This window comes from Pseudorca crassidens, chromosome 5 (assembly GCF_039906515.1).
Source record: "Pseudorca crassidens isolate mPseCra1 chromosome 5, mPseCra1.hap1, whole genome shotgun sequence".
Lineage (NCBI taxonomy): Eukaryota > Metazoa > Chordata > Mammalia > Artiodactyla > Delphinidae > Pseudorca > Pseudorca crassidens.
Window position 1 is genome coordinate 69,432,140 of NC_090300.1, and position 25,463 is coordinate 69,457,602.

Here is a 25,463-nt window from a genome sequence, read left to right on the forward strand (position 1 = left end):
TATACTCTGGTCACAGCGATTGCTCAGAGATGGGAATGTAACCCTGGCCAGGCCAATGAAAGCCTGCCTTGGGAATTTTGCTAGAAGGTCCTTCTCTGCTGGGTTGCTAAGCTGCTGGCTAAAAGCCCAGATTTGCCAGAGATCACTTCATGGAAAGTTTGTAGAAAAACTTGCTACTAATGGAAAAACCAAACCAAACCAAACCAAAAAACATCCTCCTCTCCATCTGCTCCCTCTGTAAACTTTCTTCTCTTCAGACGAATTCTGGGCTTCCAAACTTTTGGGGACCTGGCTTTGAGGATTCGCACCCCTCTCCTCTGTCTTGCATCTCTCCTTTGTCTATGCCTCCAAAACATGATCAAGACCTCTTATTCTAAAAATCAAATTTCCATTTTCCCTGATTCTCACTCATTCCACAGTCTCTCCCTCCCCTCTCTTCCATAGTCAAGCTTCTGGAAAGAGGAGACGACACCCAGTATCTGCATCCTTCCCTGTCCTTTGGAGGTGGATGCCACGCTCCACACAAACTTGGACATAAAGTGGCCATTTGAATATTTAATAGATCTGTAATCATAGATGGACACAGAACGACTCTGGGCCCATAGCTGGAACTTCAAAGATGATATTTACATGTATAGAAGAACACTATTTCTGAAATTTTATCTCACGTATTCTTCAGCTCTAGGAAATCTCCTCGCCTTGTGGCTGCTGGAGGTTTTTAGGTTTCAAGGAAGCAAAACCTGGAGAACTGAGCATATAAACCAAGAGAAGGGAGGATGTAAGGGCAGTGTGCTATCTCAGGAAAGAGATAAAAACCTAGGAGAAGCCTGAAGAGAGAAAGAGAAGGAGGGAGGGTGTGGGAGGGAGGGGGAAAGAGAGAGAGAGAAGAGGGAAAGAAGAAGGAGGAGAAAGAGGTGGTGGAGGAGGAAGAAGAGGAGGATAAAGGACGAGGAGGATAAAGTAAGAGGGAGGAAGGGTTAAGGACTTCAACATGAGCGCGGGCCTGCTCCCTGGATCCTCTCTCAGAGTTGACAGTAGAGACCGGGTCCCAGCACCCGGGAAAGTCCAGCCTGGAAGCGTCCTCTGGACTGTCCTGGGTCATTTGCACTGTTGATCACTTTATCCTTCTTGACACTTTCCCTCCTTGGCTTCTGAAGCTCCTCTCTTCCTGTGTTTCTGATTCCTCTTTCTTGTCTCTTTCTTGGGGTTTCTCTTCTTCTCTCCATGCCATCAATGCTCGTCTTTCCCTTTTTGAGTCCTCAGCCCCCTTTTCTTTTCTCTTCCAGTAGATAATGCCATCTCCTCCCATGCCATCATACTATTTAGACCCTGATGAATTTCAGATCAGTATCTCTAATCTGCCCTTTCCTCTGAACCGATCCTGAAGTCTCCAGCTGGATTGCACATAAACTCCTCAAGCACAGAAAACCCAAGTCCTGGTCTCCACCCTTCACCACCCATCTGTCTCCCCTTTGTTATTCCAGATGTCTGTCAATGTCTGCACGGACTGCATCCTCGTTGCCTCCCTCTTCTTCAACATCCGTATTTAATCAGCCACTAAGCTGGTAAAAAAAGTCACCAGAAGAAGCAGAGAGTAATGTCACAATGTGCTCTCCATGCAACCTCGTGACACCTGTGTCTCAATATGTCACAACATAAAGTCCAAATATCTAGAGGAAAGTAAAACTCTGAAATGTAATAGAATACAAGACATGATAATCTTTGAAATCAGCTACATGTAAAGTATAAGGCATAATGTAAGATTCTTTTAGCTCTCAATAGTGTAAAAAGCATGACAGTTTCATTATGATACAATTCCCAAACAAAGGCAAACCAGGAGTACCTTGTATGGGGAGCTCTCACTAACAGATTAGCTTGTGTTACTCCACATCTCTGTGTCTGCACTATTCACACGATGCCTCTACACCAAGCCCTGCCCAATACACTACTTAGATGTTTTCAAACTCCCTCACGCCCACATCTGCAGTGTCACACCCTAGGTCTGGGGGGTTTTCACCACCTCTCTCCAGAATGGTTGTTGTAATTTCCCAACCGCTCTCTCTAGCTTGGTCCTTCCCCGACCCCTCCACTTTTCACAGCATGTTGCTCACACTCTAACCTGCTGATTCAGAACTTCCCATGGGTGAGACCCAGGAATCTGCATTCCTAACAAGCACTCCAGGTGATTCTGATATACCCCAAACTAGAGCATCACTGGTTACAGGACAGAGCACATAGAATAACATAGAATGACCTTCAAGACTCTGTCCACCTTCCCCTCATCCCCTCTGCCCCCACTCTACTCAGGGCACACTTTTCTGCTTCATCTTTGTCCCCTCTCCCCTTGTCTCCCATCTCCCAGTGCGTTCTTTGTAACCTCTCTGCAAATGTATCCAGATCCTCTTCAGCTGTATGAACCTCCCCCTCCTTAAGTTCCCATAATACTGCAATCTCCACTCCTCTAATGACGTTAATTCCCTTCGCCTTTGTGAGACCTAGGTGCACACAGTCTTGCCTTGCGTGCTCATTTGAGCTCTTTGAACTCAAGGAATTAAATGGCAGGCACTTCCGTGATGGAATGGGCAGCCTTCGAGAGGACACATGTCCGTAACCGACTCCATTCCTCAACACCCTTTCTTGGATGATGTCCAGGTGACAAAAATTGTACTGTTTCTGCAATGGGAGAGATTTTGGCTTCGTGAGGGGCCAGGTTTTCTTCAAAAAGTCAAAACAGGGCTTCCCTGGTGGAGCAGTGGCTGAGAGTCCGCCTGCCGATGCAGGGGACATGGGTTCATGCCCTGGTTCGGGAAGATCCCACGTGCCGCGGAGCAGCTGGGCCCGTGAGCCATGGCCGCTGAGCCTGTGCGTCCGGAGCCTGTGCTCCGCAACGGGAGAGGCCACAACAGTGAGAGGCCCGCGTACCGCAAAAAAAAAAAAAAAAAAAAAGTCAAAACAAACGAACATCAACAATAACCAAACCCCAAAACAAAGGCTGTTGGTTATCCACAGAGGGTTTATTTCCACTTTAGTCCCCTGATGGGAGAAACGGAGTGCAGAGGAAACTTACAGAGGAGTGAAGCTTGTGATATAAAATAAACAAAATAGAGTATCCTCTACATGCACTGTTCATACACATGGGAGTGTGCTTCCAGGACCCGACTGGAAAAGCGGATGCTTCCCAACTGCTCTCTTGGAATCCCTCTCAGGGCTTCTTCTTTCTCTCATGGAGAGTCCCCAGGAGAGCGAGCCTGGGGAGAAGGAAGATGATCAGCCCTGTGAGGGCCAGGGAGAGGCTGCTGGCATTGGAAGCGCCAAACGCTGGAGCTGGAAGGACCCTGAGGGGGATCTGATGCCTTCCTTTTACAGATGGGGAAACTGAGGCCCAGTTGGGGGCAGAGCTGGGGCTGGAACCCAGGACTCTGGGCTCTCCCTCTCTTCTCACTGTCTTTCACGGGCAAGTCCCTGCTTCTCTGGAAGCTGGAGGACTGGACCCCTCTCAACATCCACGCTGGGTGTGTTCTCTGTAGAGCTCAGACCACAGACACACAGGGCAGTCTGGTGGGACTGGGTCACTCCTATGCCCTGAGCCCTCCTTCTCCTGTTTCCCTGTCCAGAGGCACAGCGAGCATGGTGTGAGCCTTCTCTCTCTCCAAACAGTCCAGTTGAGTCTCCACACCTGAGGCTGAGGCTTTTCAGGTGACACATTTCAAGGCTGGAAGGTTGCTTCGTGCTCGTCTGGAGTGCCAGGTGTGGGCACCCGTGTGGTCAGCTGGTATTCGGGAGTGACATGTGGGTCCAAATGATGTGCTCTGAGTGGTTGGTGGGAATTTAACGGGCTTGGGGAGCCTCCCACTGCTCTCCTCCTCCCCCCAGTCGCAACGAAGCTTCCCAACTTTCTCTTTGTCCTTTGAAATTCCTTTAACAGGGAACAGAAGGGATAAGGCTTGGACTGCAAGAGGTTTTGGGAGAGAAAACCCAGGGACAAAAGTACTACAAGGCATTACAGTCGGAGAGAGGGGCCTCAGGCTGTCATCCCTGTCTCCCCAAACCTGAGGAGTTTTCGGCCAGAATGTACCCAGAGGGCAAAGCTCGGAGAACACACGGACTTAGCTCATGGCAAGGAAACATTTTCTAACAGTCAGGTCCAAGCTCAGTTACGCCAAGAGTGAGAGCAGGGCCACTGGGTTTGACAAATGACTAGCAGTGAACGAGGCCCCTGGGGTGAGTACTCGGGAGAGGAGTGGGGGGTACTGGCCCCAGTCTAGCTCCCTCACTGTACTGCGGGGAGAAGGAGGCCTGGAGAGGGGAGGGGACTCGCCCAGGGCCAGCGACCCAGGCCTCCTGTGTAGGGCCTTTTCCCTGTACCACACTGCTGCCTCTCAGGGTCCCAGGGGCTGTCTTGGGAGGGTGGGAGCAGCGTGGTCCATCCCACTGGTCACGTGAGTAACATGGAGTGTGCCGTCTTTGGGAGTGTGTGGTGCAGCCTCGCTCGGGCTGGCCAGGGCAGGTGCCCCGAGGACGTAACGCATCTCACCGCTCCACCTGGAGCTCCCCCAGGCCCCGCGGGGAGCCTATCTGCTCCCACACCCAGTCCACGTAGTTGGAGACCTTGGTGTAGACCCCATACACCTGCTTGCTGCCACATTCTTCGGGGCCCCCCCAGGACACCAGGCCTTGGGCCACCCAGCGCTGGCTCGAGTCGTCGAGGATGACAAAGGCGCCGCCGCTGTCCCCCAGGCACGTGTCCTTGCCACCCTCGTAGTAGCCGGCACAGAACATGTTCTCTGTGACGCTGTAGTTGCCTGACCGGGACTCGTAGCTAGTCTTGCACTCGGCGTGCGGCACCACGGGTAACTTGACGTACTGCAGGACGTCTGACAAGGTCCGCGTGCCACTGCTGATGATCTCGTCCACCGTCACGTTAGGATTGGAGATGCCCCAACCAGCTACCAGCCCCAGCATGTGGGGCGCCGGGCCTTCGGGCTCGGGTCGCGGCAGGCAGATGGGCATGATATGAGGCCCCAGGGGCACGGGCTCCCGCAGCTGCACCAGAGCAATGTCGTGGTTGTAGTTCTGGATGTCGAAGTCTGGGTGGAGCACCACTCGGGCGGCCGAGCTGTTGACAGCCCCCGATTTGTCCCGCACGTCATGCAGGCCCAGGTAGACGGTGACGTGCTCCTTGGAGACTGGTGTCACCGTGTTGTCTCTGCGCTGGGAGCGCAGCACGTGGGCTGCCGTGAGGATCCAGGACTCAGAGAGCAGGGCCCCGCTCCCAAACCACTTGTCATTGGGCACCCTTGAGGTGTCTTCCACCACAATCAGGGCCTGCCACGGGAAGAGGCCGGGCTCAGCATTCCGGCCCCCGATGATCCGCTTGACCAGGTTTGGCAGGGAGCGCGAGGGCTGGCCACACGCTGCAAGGAGAAGGAGGGAGCGGGGACAAGGGACAGAGACACGTCAGGTCAGCCAGGTGGAGGACCTCTGAAAGAAACGCACGTCTCACCCACTGTAGATTATGCCACCACGGCCCCTACTCTGCATCACAGAGTCATGCTAGCCTGGGAAAGCTGTGAGTGCGCTCATCTTTGGCCTAAGTCTTTCTAGTCTGGCCCGTCTGTAGTTGGACCCTTCCGTAGCCAGGGCTGTCTATGGACCAGACCTTTTTATATGTGGGCCTTCACCATCCTGAACCATTCCAGCCAAGACCACTTGTGGCCTGGATCATCTTTAGCCAGGACTATCTCTAGCAGTGGTCACTTTGCCCCTTTCTTCCCTAGAAAGGCATCTCAGAACCCAGACGTGGTCCATGCCGTAGGTATTTAGAAAACTTCTGAAAACCACAGATCAATGGTTTTGAGAGATGGAAGGAAATTAAAATACTGTCTAGCAAGTCACAGCAAACACTGGACTGGGAACTGAGACACCTGGGGCCTTGAACTGGCTTTTCTCTCCTCTGTCCTGTGTGACTCTGGGTTAGGATATTTCCTTCTCTGGATTTCAATTTTTGATCTGCTAAATGAGGCAGTTGGTCAAGATGATCTCCAAGGATCCTTTAAATTCCAAATTCCTTTGATTTTTATTTCATCTGCCCTGGTCACCCCCATTTTATAGGTGAGTAGAACTCTCCAGAGGTTAAATGACTAGCCCAAGGTCACACTGCTATTAAGTTGAGTAGCAGGGGCTTAACTAGATTCTAAGATGAATGTCTTGTCCTTGTGTCCCACAGAGCCTCATTACTTATAAAGAACCTTTTCTTCTCTGGACTAAAGGACACATGATGTGAAGGGATGCCCAGGGCATCCAAGGTTAGGGAAAGGTGGCATAATCTACAAGCAATGATGCATAGGCTCTGCTCTACCCATCATTGCACCTGGGAACCCCATAGTACCTTCAGGGAAAGAAGAAAGGTCTGATCAAACTTCGTTCTACCGAGTTGTACCCCGAGCATGCACATGCACCACCAGCCTCCTGTAGCCAAACGCCTTTGGCCCACGAGCAGAGGGTCTTCAGAACCAGCCCCCTGCTGCCTAAGAACAAGCTCCCAGGGGCCCCTCCAAGCAGGGTGCTTGGGTCTGGGGGCTAAGCCTGGTGTGAGCGTGGACCTCCTCTGGGTTGCGAATTGCCGGGCTACACCCCTTGGCCTGCAATACTTTCAGCAGTCCTTTAAAGACCAAGGAGCATCTGAGTTTTCTTGGCAACTCTGAGAGGTCAGGCTTCCAGCAACCTAATGCTTTTCAGATGCTCTTCTTCTGGACGCCAAATGCTTCTTACGTGATCCCGAGGCACCCTGCTGTGCACCCCGGGCCAGACGTGAGGTGGTTTTCGCTAATTGTCTGTGGCAGGCCTTTCGGAGCTGAAGGCCAGACTCCCGATTATAAGCGGCAGCCTACCAAGTGGCTTCTCCAGGCAGGTCTGCGACTGGCCCTGCAGAACAGCGCACTGAGCGCTCATAGGCCCTCATCTGGTGAGGGACGCTTCTGTGGCTCAGACCACGGTCACAGCAAAGCCGGCACTGAATGGTGCCTTTTTCCCACGAAGGTGCCAGTGGCATACTCCGCGTCACAGAGTGTCTGAGCGGGGGAAGCTTGGAGAACAGCTCACTTACAGATGGAAAACTTGAGGTTCAAAGAAGGCAAGTGACACACTCAAAGTTATTGGTGGCAGAGCCAGAAATGGAGCCTGTTTCTTTGGACACTGGCTTCATTTTTTCCCATTAAAGTCTGTTTTTCTTCTTGATATGCTCTTGTCCTTTCAAGAGGTTGAATGACGCAGCAAGCCTTTGAGAGTGCTCATTGAAATGGGGCCATTCTTTTAGGCTGCTACCGTTCTCCATCCAGTCTTTCCTGAGGCAAAGGATTCACCTTGAAATACTAGAGCTGCAGCTGTGCTGAAGTCAGATTTGGGCTCTAGAAGACTGGAGGTACTGAGGGAGGGCCCTAAAAACAGAAATGTGATATTCGAGAATTCGGGGTTCACGAGGATGGCAGAGTCAAGAATGGCTCAGCATTGCTGGTGTTGACATCAAAAGTCTTGGGTCCATCTTCCAGTTCTGCCTCTAACTTTCTGTAGGTAACCCTGGATGAATCATTACACCTCCCTGATCCTTAGTTTTCTCATGTGTCAAATAAGGGGCAAATAATATTTTCTTAACAGTTTCCTTGGAAAGGTGGGATATTATGATGCCAGATGAAATGGCTTTCTCCATTCTGGCTTGCCTTTGGGTTCAATCTTGGTGTTTTAGTGGGGGAGAATTTAGAATTTTCTGGCCTGGTTCAATGATACACGATGTTCTGCTCGATACCAGGTGTTAAAAGAATTTCATGACTCATTGCAAGATGCTTTGTATGAATCTAGAGGACGATGACCATTAAGAGTCACAGAATGTCAGGGATCACCTGGTACTTCTCCTTCACTTCTGAGGTACGAAATCCTAGCCCCAGAGACGTGAGGTTACCTACCAAAGCTTGCAATTAGGAAAAGACAACGGTGGGACCAAGACCCGGGCCCATGACTCCCAGCTCAGTGCCTCCCCGGCTTCTAGACACCACAACATGGCTGCCTGGGATGGAAGCCACCTGCAGTGCCGTCTTTGGTCCACCTAGTATTTTAGCAAAATGGGGGTTTGGCCTCCAGTTTGCCACAGCTCCACCATTCTCCATCTTCTCTGAGGCTTCTCCAGCCGTGGCCCTTGGGTGTGCTCCTGGCTAAGCCTAACTGAGATGATGGGGGTCAGCAGAGTGTGGATGGGTTGGCCTTTCCCCTGTTTCAGCTCCTCACGAATTCTTTGTGTTCTTTCTTAGACTTAAAGCCCTCTTAAGTGAAGTCTTCCTAACCAGTCCCCATCCCTTTACTCCCAACTACATGCAGGAATTTCCTCCTTCTTTGGGAACTCGTAGCAGCTGTGATGGCCAGGGACGTTTCCTATTACCACAACGTTCTTTGTTCATTTTAAAGTAGGGTCAGTAGACAGGCTTGGGGGAGGTAGCAGTCACTAAGACTTGAATGCATTGCTCTTTGGAAGAGCTTTTTGCTCTGTCCTATGGTCATTTGGTATTTGTCTGATTTCCACCTCCTCTGAAACACAGTGAGTGCTTGAGGACGAGGTGTCTACTTTCTCACTTTTCCTGGTGCACAGCCAGGGCAAACACCAACTCTGTGGGATGAAAAACCTGGTGGGAAGGGTGCAGAACTGCAGAGAGAAGAGGCAAGAAGGCTCCTGGTGTGACAGAACAGGTTGAACATAGAGGCTGGCTGGTTTGAGAAGATGTGAGGCTAGGCTTTTCTGACCTTCGCCCTTCTGACGTTATCTCTTAAAAATCAGTCGAAGCATCGTGACCTCCCCACCCCTTACTCCATCAGCAGCCAGAGCACCTGCGGCCCGAGGGCCTGGCATGGGAGACCCTGAGGCAGAGAACTTGAGGGGGAGGTACCTGGCAGGCAGGTGGGCTGGCTTCTCCCCAGGACTTCATTCATCCAGACTCCTTGGGCAGAACACGTATATACATCTGGGAGAGGGAGAAAAGGTTGAAGAAGAAGGAGAACATAGGTGATTTATAGCACATGGAAAATAGATCTGCGTTTTTAACTCCTCTGTTGTGGATCATCGCAAGCCTTCCAAAGTCTTTCTGCTGCCGTTCTCTCTGAACCAGTCCTGTCTGCAACTTGAAACATCTTTCTAAACTGGGAATCGTTTCATCTCTGCTCAAAATCACAATAGCTCCCCACTGGCCTCAAAAATAAACAGGATGCTCTTCAGTATGGTGTCCAAGGCTCTGAGCAATCTGACTCCTGCCTGTCGGGGCCCCGCCCAGCCCCTGGGAGGCACCTCTCATCATTAGTCACACAGCTCTCTGTGACACACTTCCTCTGCCCCCGCTTCTCCACTTAACAAACCCTTTCATAAACCACACTGTGCCCACCATCTCATGAGACTTACGCTGGCTCTGTGAGCGCTATCACTATTCCCTTTCTGGAAGGAGGACTTGGAGGCTTTGAGAAATTAGGAGAATTTTCTTAGTGCTAGTCTGTGGTGGAAGCAGAACTGACTGGCCTTCACATCTCCTTGAGGGTTCCTTCTCTGCCAGAGGCTGTATGTCTGTGTGGGTATGGGGATGTCATGCAGCTTAACTCGGGGTGCAGGCCTGAGGCAGGGAGAGGTGAGGCATGTCTCCAAGGGTTTCTCTTCCCAATTCTCCCAAACCGTGGCCAACAGACTGGCTGTTTCAGCCCCCAGCCTAACCCTGAGACCCAGAGCGTGTGAGGACGGAGTGCGCTGGTTTAGCGTGGAAGGCTCACCTGTGATACTGTGCAGCATCTTGTAGTAGGGCTGCTGGCAGGAGTATCTGATCTCAGATTTGTATGTGGTAAGGTTGTTTCTGGTGGAAAATGTGACCAGTCCGTTTTCCAGCTCTGCCGGGGCTCCACAGTCCACAACTGAGAGAGAAGAGAGCGAGACCCCTCAATTACCCCTTCCTCTTCTTCCTGGGGCCATCTGGTGCGTGTCTCATACGATGTGCGGCTTGTACACTGCACACAACTCCAGAGAGCAACGTTATAGTCTATGCACATGGTGGCCCTGCATTTGGGGTGTCTCCCATCTATGACTGCTGTGTGGTCAACTCACCTGGCCTGGTGTCAATTCCAGGGCAGGGGCAGGTCTGCTGAGACTCAAGGAGATCCCAGTCTTCTCCCCACCAGGGCCCCTTCCTTGACTTCCAGTTCTATTGTGCAATCCTCTTCTGTCCAAGCATGAAGCCCATGTCTCAGTGAGAAAATTCTGGCTCACATGAACCAAAGAACCTTCAGTTCTTCCAGACCTAACCACATGCTGAGTAAGAGCAATTATTGTGCTCACTTTGGAGCTTGGCATAAAAAAGTACAAACAAAAAGAAACCCAGCTCCTGCATGAGTACACAGCCGCACCCTGCTGGCTCTCTGCAGGCACAGAAGGCAGGAGGGGGGTCAGGAGGGACCAACTTTTAGTCTTCACCTACTCATTTTCTCTGCTTGTTGGTGGCTGGACGTTGGGGCTGGCTGTAGGGCAAGACCAAAGATGCCTGCTCCTCAGAGGTGATCTTAGGAGAGCTTGCCAGTCCAGCCAAGTCGAGTGTGCCAGGAGCCAGGTCAGGGGCTGAGGACCCAATTTGTCAATGTCTCTTCAGGGGCCTTTGTTAGAAGATGGTGCTCATGTCTAAGGAAATCCTAATCTTAGTTCAAACAGCCTCTGCCAGAACTGAAGAATCCCAGAGGACTCAGAACCTCGCGGGTGGAAAGGAACCTGAAGTCAGGCAACCAAAACATCATCTTTACTTACAGATGAGCCCAGGGGGGAGACTTGACTGGTCTAAGGTCACATAGTGAATTACAGTCAGAGAACCAGACCTGACCTTAAACTCAGTGTTTTTTTAAGTAAACCAGACTCACAGCTCTTAGGATCTGTTTTCTAGTGAAAACGGCCTGTGATCAATATTAGCTGGGTAATGGTGGACACTAGCTATCCATCTTCTGATAATTTCCGAGGATCATATTCTAAAGCCAGAGTTTCCCTCCTCCTGAATTTTACCTGGTCACCTCGGGAAACAGAGACAGGGGCAATTTAGCCCTGAGACGCTATTCAGAAATTGTGATTTTTAACTTTAGGACTCCAAATTTACATTTTTGATTGAACAGAGAGCTATCTAACTGAAAATACAGATGATTCTAAGACCCTTCAGGGTGGAGGAGAAGGATGAAGCATGGGAGTAAAAGCAGGTAGGTACCTCCTATCTACAAGGAAGGCAAACGCCAAGAGAACTGGTTAGTGTTGTTTCCTGGCCTCCAATCCCCCTGGACAAATCGCTCCCATTTGTTTTGATCTCCCAAAGGTAGAGACACCCTTCTACTCTGAGGAGAAAGCATGTAAGGGTCAGCACTATAATAACAAGAGGCAATAATATTTACTATCTAAAGCTATAAACAATTTTAAAAGAATTTTCCTGCAGAGTCTCTAAGCAGATTTTTCTTCCTTTTTTAAGAAATACCATTGATTAGTGCCTGGATCTTTGTATTATTCTTGAGTCCCTTAACTTCGGTCTAGCAATATATTTTGCCCAAATTATCCTCAAGACCTAATACCTAGTTCTGGGTGGAGGATTCCAGAGTCAGTCATAGACATGGCTAGGTGGTCAGGCCGTTGAGAGCCTGTACGCAGCCAGCACTGGTGCAGAGAGATTGTCTGGACGGAGAGCCTGCTTTCACTTTACTCCAGAGAAGTAACTTTGCCCACTGATGAAGCTGGTTTTACAACCAGACAGAGGGGGTGACAGATAGTGGAAAACAGAGGGTCATTTCAGCTTGGGTATAGTGAGTGGGGAAGAGGTGAACCTTCTCCCCGAGTCTACAGTGGCAGGCAAAGAGCCATGCGTCTCTGGGACCTAGAGACAGCTTCCCGTTCCGAAGGCCCTTTGAGTTCTGCCTGCCACAATCCAAGATGCTAGATCCAGACCCTGCTTCCTCAGTTAGTCCATCTTCTTTGCTTGGGAAAGGGTCTCATCATCTTCTCTAAACTGTGTCTGGCCACTTCCACACTCTGGGATCAAAACGCTCTTTCTTTCCCCTTTCCTTTGGCCTCCCATTCTCATCAGTCTCTGGGTTGGGTTGTGCCACCCACACCCTGTCTCCACTGTCACTCTTCCTGCCATTTACTTTCCTTCAGACATGTCTTTCTTGCCCTGCCGCCCTGAGGATACACTGACACAGTCTTGGGGCTTCCTAGGGAACCACACACAATCAGCTCACCTGGCCCTCAGGTCCCAGGGATGCCCCTGACCTGCCCCACCCCACTTTCATCTTCGTCCCTCCTGCCGTGCCCTTGCATTCCAGTGTCACACACCCCTCACTGTGCTGCTGCTTTCCCTACACAGGAAACCATGTGGTTCATGCTCTGGCCACCCTCCAGGCCTTGATCGAACATCGCTGCTGCTTGAAAGGCTTTTCTCATTCTTCTAATTGGATAGGGCTGCTTCCTCATTTCTCCTTGCATGGCCCTTTATTCACTGCTCTCTGAGGCATGTATCTTAAGTTGCCTGGTATTGCAATTATTTGGTTTTATATCATATCTTCCGTCTAAATTACGATCCCCTCTCTCACACTGAGTACAAGACCTGTTATACTTTGTGGTCTTAAAAATATTGATCCAACTGATGCTTATCTTTAGTGACTGCCCCATCTCCTCTCTCAAGGGTGCCCTTGACCTAGGATGGTGCTGCAGTCTCCGGACCATTCATTGTCCGACTTTGCAGGATTCTACCTTCGTCAAGAGGCCATTCAATCAGCAAATAGACTGAGCAGTCACAATGTAATGCAGGGGTGCTCTGATATGTCTACCCAGATTTTGTTCAGGCTGAAGCAGAGATTCCCACCCTCCACAGCCCTTTCTTTATCATTATTTATGACCCACTGATGTCCCATGGCACCAGAGCTGAGGACTGCTGCTTTCAAGCGTGATGCCTATCTTTTGAAAAACTTTAATTAGGGAATTTTCGGAAATGCAAAATTTGTAAACCCCAGAGGAAAGATCTTCTGATGATGGAATTTCAGCCCTGTGTTAGGTACAGGTAGAAGAGAAACTCTTGGGCATGAGAATAGGTCTAGGTTTCCTAAAAATCCATGCTATGAGTTATTGTTAGTTTCACCTACTCATGGTTGCTAAGAAAATAGCAATGGGGACAAATATTAAAGTCATAAAGTCACAGGCATTTTGGCCCATTGAAACTTGAAGTGTGGAGTGGAAATCAGGGCCCACTTTGACCTGGTCTACCTAAGACCATGTGAATGTCTCTAGAATGAAAGCCATTTTTCCTTTGATAAGAGTATAGTCCACATAGAAGTGCTAAAAAAAAATGCCCCATTATCTTTTCATTATCTTTTCAGCATAATGTTTGTATGATGGGTGAACCCTCAAAAGGAGAGTTGTCATATACGCCGCGGTTTCAACTGCTTAGGCCTGTGTTGCCTTGTTCAGCATCCATTCTAATCCGCACTGAAATGGGAAATGGAGTGTTGGCAGGATGGGGAGGGATGGAGGAGCTCTGGGACCCAGGGGTCTTGTGAGTGGTCCATTCCTGGATGTCTGCACTGTGTGGGGTCCCGCCATTCACTCTGCCACTTGCTCTGACTCAGGTTCGCTCTCCACATCCATTTCCGTTTCTGCCACCATGATGAAGATCAAAGAGGGGTCAGGAGGGAAAGGGAAAGGAAGCAGAGAGAAGGAGGGAGAGAGAGAAAGAAGAGAAAGAAAAATTAGCAAGCAAAGCAGAAACAGTTGCTGCAGGAAATACAGAAATCACTCCACCAGAATCGATTAAGAATGCATAGTGTAGGTACAGCCAGTGTGAAGGACAGCTTGGGATTGTGGAATGCGTACCATTCTGAGAATTTGCACAGTCATAAATCCTGGCTCATGGCAATGATAACATTCTGCCCGTGCAGCAAGCTTTGCATTCATCTGGTCCAAACCCTCATTTGGCAGATGGAATCAGAGTAGAGCAGGACTGGTTTGGGGTCACCCAGCAAGGTGGACGCAGGGCCAGAACCACAGCCCAGAATTCCCACTTCCTGTTTTGGTGCAAGTCTCTTCACTGCACACACACACTTCTGTCTGTTCCCAACTGCTTTCCCCACAGTCCCTGGGGACTCACAACTTCTCAGTCTTTTTTGTCTTTTTTGCATCTCCCCTAGGACCCAGCACATGCCTGGGACAAAAGTACTCAATAAATACCTACTCAGTGAACAAGCAGAGATGCCGGGTATGTCTGAGTGGGGAGTCTAATAGTCCTGATTCAGGCTATGCTGGGAGAACCAGGCCATATTAGGGAGGAAAAATTCCTCTTTTCTTTAGTACAAAATGACAGCATACCTTTGTATACTAGCATACGTCACATAAAAGAGCACCAGCAGATACATTAGTGCCTTACTCTATCAATACTTCTGTGACAATAAAAAGTGTGTGTTTCGGGCTTCCCTGGTGGCGCAGTGGTTGAGAGTCTGCCTGCCGATGCAGGGGACATGGGTTCGTGCCCTGGTCTGGGAGGATCCCACGTGCCGCGGAGCAGCTGGGCCCGTGAGTCACGGCCGCTGAGCCTGCGCGTCCGGAGCTTGTGCTCCGCAACAGGAGAGGCCACAACAGTGAGAGGCCCGCGTACCGCAAAAAAAAGAAAAAAAAAAGTGTGTGTTTCATCAGGGACAAAAAATTACTACCGTTTCCTACTTTCCAAGAGTATGAATGAGAGAAACCAAACCTCTTCCTACGAGGGGGTTGGGTAGGAGAAAGAAACAAGCTTCTACAGAGCTCTTACTTATTCCTGGTGCTCCATGGGTGTGATACGTACATTAACTCAGTCCACAGAACAATCAAGAATGCAGGAAACTCAGGCCAAATGAGTCTCCGTCAAGTGTTCATGCATATTTAACTGGTGGGGTCTGGATTTGAATCTAGAAATTCCTGTCTCCAAAGCAACACCCTGTCCTCTCTACCCCTCATCCTCTGCCTCGTCCTTCAGACCGCCTCCTTGCCCTGTTCTGCAAAGTGCTTCACACAGAACTTAGTCACAGCACCACACATGAGCCACGTGTTGCAGGAGGTGGCAGATGTGTCTGTTGGCATTTAGTTCTTCAAGCCTGGGCCTTGTCTTTTCCATCTGAATTCCCTGTGGACCTCTGCACAGGCATCCAGTAAGTGTCTGTGGAGACTTTTTGTTGCAGCCATAAAGTGCACCCATTTCCCACACTGGGCTGACTCCAGCCTCATCATCATATAGAAAAGAAAATTGAAAACAAGCACTTTCTGCTCCAAAATTATGCCTGGGATTTGCCTCAGGGGAGTCCCACCCTGACAGTGTCCCCCTGGGGCAGTGGGAGTGGATCCGCCTGCCCACTGGACCCAAGCCATTTATTAGAAGGGAAGAGGACAACACTCTAAAGTTTATATGAGGTCATGAAATGGAGCTGGGCAGGACCCACCCTAATTCTCAACTCCTCACCTCTCCATTCGAAAATATATTCTCCTTCCCTCCCTCCCTCTTTTCTCTTCCCTTTCTGTCGCCAGGCCTCCTCTCATCACTGTTGCCACAGATAAGTTTTCTAAAATTGTGGTCCTTACACGTCTTGCACTGAAATCACCCGGTTAGGGGCAGAGGGCGTGGTGGCTGGTGACTTGTATTTTTACAAGCTCACTAGGCGATTTATAGGGATTACATTATTTCCGAACCAGTGGGATATATTCTAGAGCTAATCCAAAATCTTTACAGCTGAGGTGAAGGATCTTGTCCCTGGTCACAGCGTGGCTTAGGAGCAGAGCCAAGGCAAGAACTCTGGGTCCCAAGAACCAGTGCAGAACTGGACCCCCTGCTTCACTGTGTTGACCGCACAGCCCTTCCTGCACAGCCCCAGCTCATGAGCTGTCCCAGGAGACAGTGGATATAGCTGATGGCCACGTAAAGGCTGGCAAGGTCACTGGGCTCTGGGCACCAGTGCCAAAATAGTTTCCTGAATTAGCAATCGCCAGAGCTAGTTTCGAACCTGGAAACAAGCTATTCCTTTAGCAAATCTGGCAACCTGCCTGCAGGCAGAGGTAAAATTAGCATTTAGAAAACAAACTGGGACCCACAAGGTCCTTTCAGAATTCTAACATCTTATTGCTGAAAGAAACATTAATAAACTTTTGTCCAACCCCGATGTGCCTGTGGAATTCCTGCCCTAACCCACTCAGACTGTACCTGCCAGGTTTCCCCCCTTGTGTGGGCTCTGCTCGGACCCCACCAGTGCTGGGGAGCTCATGAGCCTTAGAATCAACCGATTGTGTTTTCTTACTTTTACAGGTGGGAATCTTGTTACTCCACGTCCCATCCTTCAGACACTCGATCTGGAACGTGTCCATCTCCACATTATCCTGGGAAGAAACATGAAGGAGGTATGGGAAGAAGGAGGAACGGTGGGGTCTGTGGTTTTTCCCAGTGAAAGCAGCTCGAACAGCAAAGGTGGCTGCCCTCCCCTGAACTTTCCCAACCGTGGGCCTCCAAGGGCTTGAAGCTAAGGGGAAGACAGATGCTGAATTCGTATCCCCCCGCTCCTACTCTGGAGACAGGCCAGGACTGTGTGCAAGAAGGGGTCCGGGAGGCTGTCTCTGAAGGGAAACCTGGACCCGTGACTCCTTCAGAGCAGCGGCTCTCAAACCTGAGTGAGCGGCAGCAACCTGAGCCCCTGAGGGCTTTTGCACAGGTCGCTGGGCCCTTCTGAATCAGTGGGTCTGGCCTGGGGACCACAGCTTTGCATTTCTAACAAGTGATGTGCTGATGTCGTGGGGCCCTCACTTGGACGATCGTTCCCTGAGAGCAGCGGCCCACTAGCTTGGCTCACGTCAGACTCACCTGGGCAACTTAACAGAGAACAGGCACCGGGACCCCCCCCCCCCCCCCGCCCCAGAGATTCTGCTTGAATTGATCTCAGGTGGGGTTGGGAGGTGATTTTTGTTTTTGTTGTTGTTTTTAAGTTAACCATGGGGTTCCTAGGAGAATGACTGTTTCAGAGAGCAAGTAATGCCTACATGCCACCTTCAAAATCTCTACTTCTATCCCAGGTCCCCCCCAAAAGCCTGACAAACTTTGTTAATGTTGTTTGTACTGGTTATCGGGCTGCATGGATTTGATTTGCTCTGACTTTTGTGTCACCTTCAGAAATGAGAGTCTGGGACACACACTTTGAATTTTCACAAGACTGGAATCTCTGATGCATTTTGGAGGTTTATGGAGAAGGTAGGAAATACTGTGGTGGGACCAGGACAAGCTCTAGAAGCCCACCTGCTCTGGGAGGCTCTGGAGAATTTCTCTGGCCTGGATGACCTCCCTCCCCCGGCAGGACCCTGTACCTTCAGCACTTTGTGGCCTGTGTCACAGCTGATGAGCACCTGGTCTTTGAAAAAGTACTTGGCTTGCAAGGGCTCGATATTCCCATGAACAGGAGGCTGCAGCTTGGGGCACTCATTCCCTGGTGGGGAACAATGAAAGGAGAAGGTGAGAAAACAAAGAAAAGTCTGGTCACGAGAGGCCATTCCTTAGAATGCAAGGCCTGATGAAGGTGGAAAAGCCACACAAAAACCATACCCCCAGGCTGTGGGGGCCTGGACCTACCAGGCCCTGAAGAAGGCTTATTTTGGAAACTTGAGCAGGTCACTTTCCAACATGGACCTCTATTTCTTCATTTGTAAAATGAAGTGGTTGGCCAGATGATTTCATCAAAACTCAGGGTTGGAAAAGATATTAAATGTCACTGAGTGCAACTCCTGTCTCATGTTCCCTTTACATCTTCTGTAGTAGACCTCAGACATCTATTTGCATTCCTACAGGGACAGGGAGCTCGATACCTCCCAACCTGTACCTTTCATACTAGGCTCCTTTGATTAAAGGAACAGAATTTTCATATTCAACTGAAATTTATACCCTTGTAATTTTTACTCAGTGGGCATAGTTTGCTCTTTTGGGTCACGCACGATGACCCCACCCTTTCTTCCCAAGACCATTCTTCAAAGTGTTAGAGAGATTGTGATTATATGCCCCCGAGCCCTCTCTTCAAAAGGCTAAATTGGCTAGGATTCCTCCTTCCTGGACAAACTCTCCTTTGTTAATATCCTCTTCCTGCCTCTCCCCACAAGCAGGCACTAAATGTGATGATGGAGGCAAGTCCAGGATAGTCTCTCAACTGGATTAGTCACACACAGCTGTGGTCTTGTCACTGATGTCTACCCACTTCTTCCTCGAGTTACTGCAGGCCCATTGGATCAAATACCTCCAGCAGGGTATGGACCAGGACTGAGTGCCTTGAGGTACTGGGGAATGAGGCTTGTGGGCTTTGTCAGTCTGGGGGACACATGGAGGCAGACGGCCATGGTGAAACATTTTGAGCTACAGACTCTCACCCAAATTCCTGCCCCAGACGTGAGGAGGGCTGGCACTGGAGGGGTCCTCCCCACGCCCAGTGAATCACAGCGTGAAGGGGTGAAGTTCAGGAAACAGGTTTGTTTTTTTTTTTTAAATCTCCTCATGTGATTCTGAAGTGCAGCCAGTTTTGAAATCTACATCTAGTCCAAACCCACCATCATTGCTGCCCTTGCGCCCATTTTACAGATGGGAAACTGAGTCAGTAAAGAGAATTTGCCTCGGTCCCAAGCTGCTCACTGGCAGAGTTGGGAGTTCTGCCACATCCCAGGAGGAGCCCCAGGCCTGCTCCCCCTCACCACGTGGCCACTGCCCCATGAGGGCTGAGCATGGGAGCCAAGCGTGACCCAGGAGGGGAGAGGCCGTGTTACCTGTTGCCCTGTACAACAGCCTCCAGCCCCGGTTCTCGCCTGAGTTGTCACTGCGGAACAGGATCTGAACGCTGTGGCTCTGGGTATTGATGGGTTCTGGGGCTTTCTCTCCACAGAAGGGCCCCAGAACTTTTGGACCGGTTTTAATCTGTGAGGGGCAAGACAGAGAAAAAGCAGGGTCACACCTGAGTGGCAGAGGCTGCTGCAGGGATTGTCTCTACACTGCACCCGGGGTTTTCTGGAAGCTTCAATGTGAGCCCATGGTGTTGACTCACATTTTTAGTGGGCATTACCATTCACCAAAGGGTTCCATCTCCACTCTCCCATTTACAATTTACAATGACCCTGGAAGTGGACAAGGCAGGCTGATAATCCTCTGCTCATAGATGAATCTATTATGGCTCAGAAAGGAGAAGAGCCCTGTCCAGGTGCACAGGACAGAAAAGGCCTCTGTTCTCAAAGACCCTGCAGCCTAGTCGGGGCAGACTAATGGATAATAAACAAAATAATTACGGGCTTTGGTAAGCATTATAAAAATAATCAGGATGATGTATAGATATAATATAAATATATGCTATACGTTTATGTAGTAAAATCTATGTAGTTTGTATAATTCATCATTAATATAATAGATAATAACTTTAAATAGGAAGTCAGGGAAGGCCTCTTTGAGGAGGTGACATTGGATTTGAAACATGTAGGATGAGAAGGAGCTTCTCATTGGAAGAGGAGGGAAGAATACTTTCCAGGCAGCGAAAACAACTTATATGAAGGTTGAGGCCAAAGGTGGGAAAGAGCCTGGCAAGTATCAAGAACAGGAAGGATTTGCATTTCTCTAATGATTAGTGATGTTGAGCATCCTTTCATGTGTTTGTTGGCAATCTGTACAGAATATAAATGCTGGAGAGGTTGTGGAGAAAAGGGAACCCTCCTGCACTGTTTGTGGGAATGTAAATTGGTACAGCCACTATCGAGTACAGTATGGAGGTTCCTTAAAAAACTAAAAATAGAACTACCATACGACCCAGCAATCCCACTACTGGGCATACACCCAGAGAAAACCATAATTCAAAAAGAGTCATGTATCACAATGTTCATTGCAGCTGTATTTACAATAGCCAGGACATGGAAGCAACCTAAGTGTCCATCGACAGATGAATGGATAAAGAAGATGTGGCACATATATACAATGGAATATTACTCAGCCATAAAAGAAACGAAATTGAGTTATTTGTAGTGAGGCGGATGGACCTAGAGTCTGTCATACAGAGGGGAGTAAGTCAGAAAGAGAAAAATAAATACCATATGCTAACACATATATACGAAATCGTAAAAAAAAAAATGGTTCTGAAGAACCCAGGGGCAGGACAGGAATAAAGACGCAGAGTAGAGAATGGACTTGAGGCCACGGGGAGGGGGAAGGGTAAGCTGGGACGAAGTGAGAGAGTGGCATGGACATATATACACTACCAAATGTAAAACAGATAGCTAGTGGGAAGCAGCCACATAGCACAGGGAGATCAGCTCGGTGCTTTGTGACCACCTAGAGGGGTGGGATAGGGAGGGTGGGAGGGAGACGCAAGAGGGAGAAGGTATGGGGATATATATATACATATAGCTGATTCACTTTGTTAGACAGCAGAAACTAACACACCATTGTAAAGCAATTATACCCCAATAAAGATGTTAAAAAAAAATTAAAAATAAATAAATAAATAAAAGAACGGGAAGGAAGCCAGTGGGGCTGGAACAGAGGGAATGCCCTGGCTTGAGGTTGGAAAGGCAGACAAGGGCCATATTGTGTTGAGGAATTTATGTTTACTCCAAATACAATCTTGATGTAACCTGGCTTTCATAGCGTTTACCCTGGATTCTATGTGAGAGCAGACCGTGTAGAGCAAGAGTGGAAGCCAGCAAACCCGCCAGGTAGCTTTGCAGTTGACCGGAAGAGAGCAGGGTTTACACTCGGATGGAGGCATCGGGGATGGAGAGACGGGAAGACGCACTCTGGGCTGGTCCGGATTTCCCAGCTCCCAGGCCCGGTCCTGCCTATGCCTTTAACTCTTTCTCCTTCTACCTCTGAGGACCAGCACTCTTTAACCCTCATTTGATGAATTCTATAATCCTGGGTACATCTTCATCTTGTCAGCCTTACTGTGGCAAGGGGGCAAAGTGAAGCCCCAAGAGGTTACGTGCCTGGATAAGGCTCATAGCATAGCTCCCAGGATGTGCTGTGTGGTAGACAGAGTTCTAAGACGGTCCCCATGACCTTCACCCTGGTGTTACTTCATGATGATGTTATGTTACCTGGCAGAAGGGATTTTGCAGGTGGGCAAAGGGCTAGTTTGGGAACAGGGCAGATCCCTAGACCGGATCCAATTAAGCTGGTAGATGTTATTTTAAATAATTATTTTTAGGAAGAAACCTGCTTGGCCCCCCCTCCTGGAAGAAGGGAGGGCCAAGAATGTCAATTTTCCCAATTCATCCAAGATTTTCCAGCATTCCCAGGGCTTATGCCCACTGTCTTCTTACCTTGATGTAGTCATAGGGGCAGGACACCTCAGGATGGTCCTCAATGTCGAAAATGTCCTCAAACTGCAGGGTGATCATGAAACCCTCCTCCAGCTCAATGGTGTAGACGCATTCGGAGCTCTTAGGGTAAGGGCTGGGGAAGTCGGGGCTGGTGATCACGCCAGTCCTCTGCGTGAAGAGGTTGTCACTGCACTCCACTGTGGGAAACACACCGGAGCAAAGTGGCACACCACACCCATGGCCACAGCAACCCCTTTCTTATTGGCTACTGTACAATTTTCCCAGTGGTCCTGAGACGCAAGTGGGGAAGGAATCATTATCCCCATTTTACAGATGGAGAAGCTGCAGTTTAGTGAGGGGAAGTGATTTAACCAAGGTCACACACCCAGTAATTTGCAGAGTCAATACTCAAAGGCAGTGAGTGTGATAAACTTTCTTGGCAAATTCTCTGGTCTTTGTCGGGGGCTGGAGGGGTCTGAGATGGAGTGGTCTGGTAGAAAGTCTGGTCTTCTTTTGTCCTGCTCTCCCCTCAGCTCAGGACTCCCTGGGGTCTCTGCTCAAAGCCTTCCTGGATCCCTCATATAACACAGGACCTTCACACGTACCCTCACTCTCTGGCCCTGGCCTTGCCTTTGTTTCTCTTCATGCTGCTGACCACTGCTTGCCAGTATGAAATATATTTGTCAGTGGATCTTCCTGTCTCCACTAGACTGTAAGTTCCCTGAGCTCAGGGATTCTGCTCTGTTCCTCACCACAGCTGCAACCCAGCACCCAGGGTCCTGGATCCTGGCCATGGCTGAGCCCTGCCAAGGCCCTGTTGTTTGCCACTGAACCATTGTCCTTGGGCTGACCCATCCTGGCTCTGGCATGACAATTCTTCCTAAGCCTTTGTTTATCCTGCTTATTTGTAAACAAGAAAACTGTGGCCAGAAAGGGGGCGTGACTAACCTGAAGTCCCATAGCTGTGAGCTGCAGAACAAGGTTTAGAGTGGCTTCTGAATCCCGAAGCTTTCATTTTCTACACCAACCACTTTCATGGGGAGAATATCGCCCCTAAGGGGGCCAAAATTGGTTCTTTGGGAGGGGGAGTTGTTACTCTTTTTATGCATAATACACAGATAGACATACAGTGCATAAGCATATATACAGTATGTCTGTGGTATTAAAATTTCATGGGTGAGGCAATTAGGAAGAGAATGTTTCAAAAGGCTCCTGGGGGCAGAAGTGAAAATGAAAAACAGGATTGGGAAACATTGCTCATTCTTAGCCCCTCTGTACTCAGCACATAGTAGATACTCAATAAATACTTACTGAATGAAAACCATGGAAAATACAACCCTGTTCAAGAAAACTCCTGTTATGTGCCTGCTTTGTACTGATGGGTCCTATAGGGTTTTATTTGGAAGTAAGTAGACGTTTTTGAAGGAGAAAGGAAAAAAAATTCTTGTTTCCAGCCTTTCCCTCCTCCAATGATCCCTCACTCAGCTTCCAAGTGATCTTTCTAAAACGCAGATCCTTACCCTGAAGTCATACTAATCTACTGGCAATTCCCCAAGCATTCCAAATTCTGTCATGCTTCTGTATGTTTGCAGAAGCTGTTCTCTCTGCCTGGAGTGCCCTCCTTTCCTTGTTATTTCTCCTTCATCAAGGGCACCATCTCTGAGAAGTGCTTGCTCACTGCTCTGTGCAGACTCAGGTCTGATGGTACCATGTCCACACTTCTTTTACAGCACTTACTACATTTTACCATTTTCCTATGTGGCTATTACCTGCTAGCCAGGAGGTCTTCATGGAAAGTGGCCGAGTCCTCCTATTTCTCCACCCCTGCCTCAGCCTGGAGACTGTGGCAGAGAAGGCACACTGATGAGAGGTGAAAGCAAAGGGAGCTAGAAGGAATGGGACGTTTTCTTGCCACCTCTGTCTTTGCCTCTCTCTTCCCTCTTCTCTCCCTTGCACTGAGGTTCTCTCTATCAACAGAGGAACTTGAGGGGCCATGAAAGAGCAGGAAAAAAGGACCTAGTGGGTGAAGCCTAGTTTATGGTTCAGGGCTGGGAAACCTGGGTTTTCCCTTGACTTGGCCAGTTACTTACAGTAGAAGAGGAAATAGGGACTAAGGAGCAGAAATTCCTGCTGCCCAGGAAGAAAGATGGACTAGAGGCTAGGGCTTCTGAAATGCGGTCCTCTGAGAACCTGAACCCGACTTCCAGGCTGGTGGGCATTTCAGCATCTTTATCCCTGTGGTATCTGAGGCACAGCTCTCTGATTTAATTTTAAATCATCCCTACTGCACATCTGTCCTTCCTCTGAGCCTCCCCTAATCTTATCGGAAAATATGGCGCATAATGGTGATGCACAGAATCATCGCTGGGCCCCACCTCGACAGGTCCTGTTGTCTGTGTGGAGGATGTAGCCGAAGCGGCAGGAGCAGTAGTAGCCGCCGATGTAGTTATGGCAGTAGTGGTCACAGGACAGCTCCTCGTCTTTCCGCTCCATGCACTCGTCCACATCTGCGGGGCAGGTAGAGCCTCTCAGTCAACCAGTTCATGTGTGATGGTGAAGACAACAGCCAACATCTACAGAGCACTCAGTATGGGCCACTCACTGTGTTGGGAGGTTCCTGCATCCCTCATTTAAGCCTCACCGAAGGCCCATAAGTAGCCACTATCTCCATTTACAAATGAAGAGACTTACCCAAGATCACAGAGAGCCTGGTTGAAACCCAGGCAACCTGACTCCTGGTGGTGCCACTGTTCTCTAACAGTTGTGATAATAGTAAGCAGGACCATTATGATCCCCTTTCTATAGATGATGAAGCTGAGACTTAGAGCCATTAAAGAACTTACTCCGAGTCACACCAAGAGTTAAGTGGTGGAGTCAGCATTCAAATCAAGGTGGGCTGGCTCTAGAATCCGGGCTCTTAACCTCTCCTCCATGCTGCTTCTCTCTTTATAAGTCACTATGGGGGTCAAGCCCTATCCTAGGCGTTGGAAATACAAGGATAAAAAGATGTATGTTCTCAACCCAGTTTAAAAATTGGAACATATATTCCTTCTCAAAAGATACAGGAATGGCCATGAAGCACATGAAAAGATGCTCAGCATCACTAGGCACCAGGGAAATGCAAATTAAAACCATAATGAAGTACCACTACATACCCCACGGAATGGTTAAACATTTTTTAATTGATAACATCAAATGTTGGTGAGGATAAGGAGCAGCCAGAACTCTCATACGTTGGTGGAGAGATACAAAATGGTGCAAACACTTTGGAAAAAGTTTGACAATTTCTTATAGAACTAAACATACACCTACCCTATGACTCAGCAATTCTGCTCCTAGATCTATACCCTGCAGAAGTGAAAACATGTTTGCAAAATGGCTTGTACAAAAAGGTTCATAGAAATTTTATTGAGAGCCAAAATATGGATAGAACCCAGGTGTCCAACAATAGGAGAATGGATAAATAGACTGCAGTATATTCATACAATGGAAAATTACTCTGCTAGGAAAAGAAACAATTACTGATGCATTGCAACAACATGAATGAATATCAAAAACTTTATGCTGAGTAAAAAAATCCTCACCTCACAAAATATATTCTGTATGTGTTCCTTTATATGTAGTTTTGGAAGTGGCAAAGCTAATCTATGGTGGGAAAAAAATCAGGACAGTTGTGGCCTCTAAAGGAGGTGGGAGTGGGTTGCAGTTGGGAAGGAGCACAAGGGAACTTTTTGGGTTAGTGATAAAGCTCAACATCTTTTTAGGGGTTTGTGTTAGACACAAATATAAATTTTTGAAAATTTAAATGTACTTAAGATTTGTGCATTTCATTGAATGTAAATTTTACATTAAAAGGAAAAAATGTGAATAGATTAGATAAACAATATACATGCTAAAGTATTTAGGAAGAAGAGTACTGATGTCTGTAATTTATTTTGAAATGCATCAAAAAAGATGAATTAATGGATAGAGGATAGATAGATGGATAGATAAGTGATAGAGCAAATGCAGTAAGACATTACTGGTAGAATCTATGTGGTGAGTATAAGGTGTTCATTTTAAAGAAGAGAGCACAAGGCACTTTTAATCTTGA

General features: G+C 48.7%; 1 protein-coding gene across 5 annotated transcripts in view; it reads right to left on the bottom strand.

Annotated features, from left to right (window-relative positions):
- The window catches only part of MASP1 (MBL associated serine protease 1), a 63,421-nt gene that overhangs the window by 12,237 nt on the left and 25,721 nt on the right, over positions 1-25,463 (bottom strand). For 2 of the 5 annotated variants that reach the window (XM_067738376.1, XM_067738372.1), the window contains 8 exons: positions 23,746-23,877; positions 21,371-21,567; positions 18,839-18,986; positions 17,402-17,520; positions 16,348-16,426; positions 9,796-9,933; positions 8,931-9,005; positions 2,994-5,414 (listed from right to left, as the gene is read on the bottom strand). In XM_067738376.1, the coding sequence (XP_067594477.1) occupies positions 4,531-5,414; positions 8,931-9,005; positions 9,796-9,933; positions 16,348-16,426; positions 17,402-17,520; positions 18,839-18,986; positions 21,371-21,567; positions 23,746-23,877 (1,772 nt within the window). In that variant the 3' untranslated portion in view covers positions 2,994-4,530. Of the gene's footprint in view, positions 1-2,993; positions 5,415-8,930; positions 9,006-9,795; positions 9,934-9,953; positions 13,687-16,347; positions 16,427-17,401; positions 17,521-18,838; positions 18,987-21,370; positions 21,568-23,745; positions 23,878-25,463 lie in introns of those variants that run through there. The other 3 variants (XM_067738375.1, XM_067738374.1, XM_067738377.1) reach the window with 2 other exon arrangements.